General features: G+C 44.4%; 1 protein-coding gene across 1 annotated transcript in view; it reads right to left on the bottom strand.

The window, feature by feature from the left end:
* LOC144697772 (uncharacterized) overlaps nt 1–5758 on the bottom strand; it is a 37519-nt gene extending 31761 nt beyond the window's left edge. The window contains 2 exon segments of the mRNA XM_078569769.1: nt 2127–2131; nt 4960–5758. Of these exon segments, the coding sequence (XP_078425895.1) occupies nt 2127–2131; nt 4960–5507 (553 nt within the window). The 5' untranslated portion in view covers nt 5508–5758.
* Between the last annotated feature and the right edge of the window lie 386 nt (nt 5759–6144).

Consider the following 6144-nt stretch of genomic DNA (forward strand, 5'->3'; position numbering starts at 1 on the left):
GATGTTGCCCTGGTTTTTTAAGTTATGAAGAGAGGTTGGATAGACTTGGGTTGTTTTCGTTGGAGCAGAGAAGCCTGAGGGGTGACCTGATCAAGGTGTACAAGATTATGAGGGACATGGACAGGGTGGATAGGGAGCAGCTGTTCCCCTTAGTTGAAGGGTTAGTCACAAGGGGGCATAAGTTCAAGGTGAGGGGCAGGAGGTTTAGGGGGGATGTGAAGAAAAATTTTTTTACCCAGAGGGTGGTGACGGTCTGGAATGCGCTGCCTGGGAGGGTGGTGGAGGTTGCCTCACATCCTTTAAAAAGTACCTGGATGAGCACTTGGCACATCATAACATTCAAGGCTATGGGCCAAGTGCTGGTAAATGGGATTAGGTAGGTAGGTCAGGTGTTTCTCACATGTCGGTGCAGACTCGATGGGCCGAAGGGTCTCTTCTGCACTGAGAGATTCTGTAATTCTGAAACCCAACTGCGCGGACCCTCCATTATCTAGCAGAAAGGAGAATGGGATTTAGTGGAAAATAGAGAATCTCCAAAGAGCAGCAATAACAGCAGAATCCAACCCCTACAGTCACATATGAACTTACTGGTGCCCCAGCAGGCGGGAAGAACAACTGAATCGCTACCCACAAACACAACGTTTAAAAAGCCTCTCTCCACCAGGTGCGAAAATTCAGTCAATCCTTTCACACGTGTAAATTATCTGAATGGTCTGTCACAATGTGGCTTTGCTGCCATGTCCTGTCAGCTCTGAAAATCCTCCCCCTGGTGCGACTACACAAGAGTTTCCATCTCAAATGGCAATGGAATCACTCCAAACAGTCAACAACAACAAAAATCTGCATTTATATAACACCTTTACAAAAACACAATTTCCATACAATAAAAATGGAAACGCACACATTTTAGCAACATAAATCCGTGTCTCTGTTAAATGGTTCATCACATTGTATAACATTCCTATGGTTGTACAACAGCAGATAATCTGGCTCAGTATGATCTGTGCTTTGGTAGATCTGCTGTGAATATAACACATAGGGAATAGCTGCGCATTTCATATTTGTTCTATCACATACATTTACTTTAATCAAATGTCTTGAAGCTGGTTGTCTCCCAGACTAATTTATTCAAAAACCTTAATAACCAGTGTTTGTTTCTCAATTTTTTTTCTACAGCTCCAGCATTCATCTGACCCCATTGTTTTTTCTCACTTCTGTTTTTAATCACTGTTGTCTTCAATATCTTTTTTCATAATCCACTTCCCATCTGTGTCCACCCAACTATTCAGATTTTGTTACAAAAGCTGGTAACGATGTGAAATATGTCATGCAGCCTGATATTTAACACTATTTTGGGGGGTGGGGATTGATTATTGAGTACAATTCATGCAAGATGTATTCCTTCTTAGTGAGTCCCATTTGAAACATTAACCATCACATTAGGTTTATATGGGAAAATGTTTTTTTTAATCGAAACCAAGGAAGCGCAAAAATTGTCCCAAAGTTCATGGCCATGAGCATGGGTGTCGAGTCCACATAGATGAAGCACAATTGCCAGTTGGTCCTCACCAGCAACAAGAACTCCCACTCCCCATCATCCCCCAGCCCCCTCAGCGCAGCTCCTGGCCTCTCCCTGCCATTTGAAGCTCCTCACATCTGCATCCTGTTGTTGTTGTATCAAGTGATTAAACACAGCTCCGCACTGTGTCCAGGAATTGCTTCCCATAATGTGCAAAAACACTCAGTCACTTCAAACACATCAACAAGGCAATAAGTAATGGTGGAGGCACTGAAATGGCAGGAGCTGGAACCGTGGTGAGAGCAGGAAAGTGATAGCATGAAGTTAGAGGGAAGGAGGAGTAAGATGTGTCAGTGTGAAATTGGAGGGTGGGGGGAAAAGAGGAATGTCTGTGTGGATTCCTCTATCATAGCCTTTCCTTGTCCTCAGAATACAACTGTGATTTGAAGGTGTTTCGAAACAGCAACACGCCATGCAGCAGAAGAACACTAATTTATACCTGGGTCTGGCAGTTCCTCCAGGGTTTAATAACCTGCTGCCTCCAGCTCTATCAGACTGGGGCTGTGACAACTGGTGAGGGAACCAACAAGAGGGAAAATCCTTGAACTTATTCTCACCATTCTACCTGTCACAGATGCATCTGTCCACGATAGTATTGATAGGAATGACCCCACAAGGCCCTTGTGGAGTCAGAGTCCCACCTTCACATTGACAATTCTCTCCATCATGTTGTGTGGCACTGCCACTGTGCTAAATGGGATAGATTCAGAAGAGATCTAGCAACTCAAGACTGGGAACCCATGAGGCAGTGCGAGCCATCAGCAGCAGCAGAATTGTATTCAACCACAGTCTGTAAACTCATGGCCCAGCATATCCCTCACTCCACAATTACATCAAACCAGGCGATCAAGCCTGGTTCAATGAAGAGTGCAGGACAGCAGGTCAGGAGCAGCACAAGCCATATCGGAATGTCAGCTTGGTGAACCTACAACACAGGACTGCTTGCCAAACAGTGGAAGGAGCCTATGATAGCCAGAGGTAAGCGATCTCACAACCAACGTATCAGATCAAATCTCTGAAGACTTGTGTTCCAGAACTAGTGACACCCTCAGCCAAACCATTCCAGCAGCTTTCCAAAGAAAATAAAACCCAGCCTATGAAATGCTTCCTCTTCCCAACTGTTTTTGATGTGAATAAGGTTTCAGTGGGAGTTCGCTAATTTCTCTCCCTTAATCTTATGAATCAGATCATTCTTGACATGGGTCCACTGCTATTGGGCACCCAGGGAGTGACCATTCTAACTCAGTGACTCTGAGCAGTTTTGTTGGTCCCGGGGCTTGAGTGAAACTTGCCACTTTTAAAGTGTCATCATTCATTGTACATTAGGCCGCACCTACAAACTGGTCTCTAGCATTTCCAGTGAAGTGGAGGAAGTTTGCTTTCATAAACCAGCAACTGTGATAAAGACAAAGCAGGATGGAGAAAGACTCAGTTGGAGCACAGTGACACAGTGGATGAATGGAGAGCTGAGGTTCACCCATGAAAGCACCAAAGTTTAAAGAAAAAGCAACAGCACCCAAAGTGGGGCTTGAACCCACAAACCTGAGGTTACAGGCCTCATGCACTACTGACTGTGCTAGCCAGAAGTTCAAGGGGCTGATGCTTTCCATTCAATCATTCACAGCTTCTCTTTCTTAGTTGCATCTCCTTCCAAACACTGTGATCCATTTTCTTCAGGATTTGTTCCTGGATTTAATATTTACCTGCTTTGTGACCTCATTTTGAGATCAGATTCTCTTCAATCTCCAACACAAATTGAGTTGCAAACCTGTCGGACAAACAATGGAAAACAAGTCAGTCGGTAACACAAATCCCATGGTGCTCATATTCAGATTCACAACAGTCAACTTTTAAAAAGGAAGGAGTTTTGCAGTGAAAATATTTAGAAAGTTGTTTTTATTTGCGACACACTCACTCGGGTATTCTGTAAATGCTGCTTGGAGGTTCAGTGACCGGGATATAATCTACCTGCATTTCCCTGAGCTGGTGCTGGGTGTATTGGGAGGTTTGACCTGGGTTGGAGTATCTTGTATCCCAGGGATGGGCACTAACCCACTGATTGAAGCTGCAGTCGCCACTTTCTGCTGGCAGCGGGCGATTGGAGAGTGTGGGGCGGAATATTGCTGCTTTTCTGCTTTTCCCTGTCTCACTCACTGTGGAGCTGAGGAGGAGCGAATGGGTTTGTTTGAATCCAATAACTTCACAGATTTCCAATGGGTTAGACATAGGTACAGGGTAGGTCTAATCATTTTCTCATTAAACTTGAAATAAATTAATCAATAATTTATTTGTGTGTGGCATGGGGCAGGGAGGGGGATATGGTGGCATAGTGGAAATATCACTAAACTAGTGATCCAGAATCCCAAGCTAATGATCTGGGGGACAAGGGTTCAAATCCCAGTGGAATTTGAATTCAAGTAATAATCTGGAATTGAAAAGCTAATCTCAATAATGATGACCATGAAACCATTGTTGTAAAATCCCATCTGGTTAACCACTGCCCTTCAGGGAAGGAAACCTGCTGCCCTTACCTGATCTGGCCTACATGTGATTCCAGACCCACAGCAATGTGGATGACTCTTAACTTCTTATGGTGTGATAAGCGACTCAGTTCAAGGGCAACAAAACCATAAAACGTTGGAAAAACTCAGCAGGTCTAACAGCATCTGTGGAGAGTTAAAAAAAACAGAGTTAACATTTCGAGTCCATATGATTCTTCTTCAGAGTCATCCCTTCAAGCCGTTCAGTGTCTTGTCTATTACCAAGTATTCTGATTGTCCCAAAGTCGAAATTAGGTTGAAATCCCTGATGTGCTGTAACGAGAATCCTTTCAATTTCTCAGATCAGTTAATTTCACTGATAACATCAGAATCAATGTTCCAGCGTCTTAAAGAAGGGAAAGGTGCCTTGACTGACACACACTAAGTCCAGATGTCAGTTTTTCTCCTCTTAACCCAGAGAAATTAAGACCACAGATGCTAAAACTGATTTCCTTGACATATTCTGATATATCCTGACCATTGACTAACTGTAAATTTCTCTTGAACCTTGGGGCTGTGACTGCTTCCTGAAAGAAAGTGTCCAGCTGACTCTCCCCCTCCGTGATGGCCCTGATGTCTGCAGCTCAGACTGCAGCTCAATAACCCTGAGCCCAGGTTTCCTGAGCTACAGACACTCACCACAGATATGATAGTTCAGGATCACAATATTCTCCAGAAACTCCTACTTGCTGCAGTCCCGGCACAGCACTTGCCCCGCAAAGAACTTTAAACTCTGGCCCAGTGATAGGAGTTATTACCTTCAGCAGAAATAAACAAAACATGTGATTAGCAGCTGCATCCAACCCCTGCAGTCACACATGAACCTGCTGGTGTCTCAACAAGTTGGATGGTCGGTTGAATCCCTTCCCACATTCGGAGCAGGTGAATGGCCTCTCCCCACTGTGAGTGCGTTGGTGTGTCTGGAGATTGGATGACTGAGTGAATCGCTTCCCACACACGGAGCAGGTGAATATCCTTTCCCCAGTGTGAACTCGCTGATGTTGAATAAGGTGAGATGATTGTCTGAATCTCTTCTCACAGTGAGAGCAACTGAATGGTCTCTTGTCAGTGTGAACAAGCTGGTGTTTAATTAGATCAGGAGAGGTTTTAAAGCAATCTCCACAGTAAAAGCATTTAAAAGGCCTCTCGTCACTATGAACTCTCTGGTGTGACCCCAGGCTGGATGACTTAGTGAATTCCTTTCCACACACAGAACAGGTGAACGGTCTCTCCCCAGTGTGACTGCGTCGGTGAGTTTCCAGCTGGGATGGAAAACTGAATCTCTTCCCACAATCCCCACATTTCCACGGTTTCTCAATGGTGTGGGTGTCCTTATGTCTCTCCAGGTTGGAAGATCTGTTGCAAACTTGTCCACACACAGAACACATGTACAGTTTCTCCCTGCTGTGAATGGTGTGATGTTTTTTCAGGCTGTGTAACTGGTTAAAGCTCTTTCCACAGTCAGTGCACTGGAACACTGTTACTCGGGTGTGTGTGTGTCTCGGTGCTTTTCTGGTCACACTGATGTTTGTAATCTTTTCCCACAGACAGATCAGAGAAACATTTCTCCTTCCACATTCAAAGGCTGATGATATTCAGGTCCTGATGAATCGACTGACTCTGAGAGGTGTTGATTTGATGTTTGGTTAGTTTTCTATGCAAATCATCTCCTTCTAATATCCTGCAGAAAGAGTTGACAGTGTCAGTATCGCTATAAGTTCATGTTAGAAATTCAAAACAGACAATTCTAGTTTCTAGTTTTCTCTCTCTGTTCTTCCAAACAAGTGATCTAAATCAAACTAAAAGGAGCCCCAAAAGGCAAAAAAGCAAATGGAATTTTCACAATTAAACCACAATGTTAATTGCAGTGACTATGAGACACTCTGCAAGCTGAGGGGCCCACTGTTTGTAGAAGGCATCAACCATATGGATGGACACTGCATCCTCGCTGGCCCTGGCCACCAGGGGACAGGCAAGACCACAGAAGACTGACGCGTGCCCAAAACAACAAATCCCGGGCACTGG

Source organism: Cetorhinus maximus, chromosome 23 (assembly GCF_964194155.1).
Source record: "Cetorhinus maximus chromosome 23, sCetMax3.hap1.1, whole genome shotgun sequence".
Classification (NCBI taxonomy): Eukaryota; Metazoa; Chordata; class Chondrichthyes; order Lamniformes; family Cetorhinidae; genus Cetorhinus; species Cetorhinus maximus.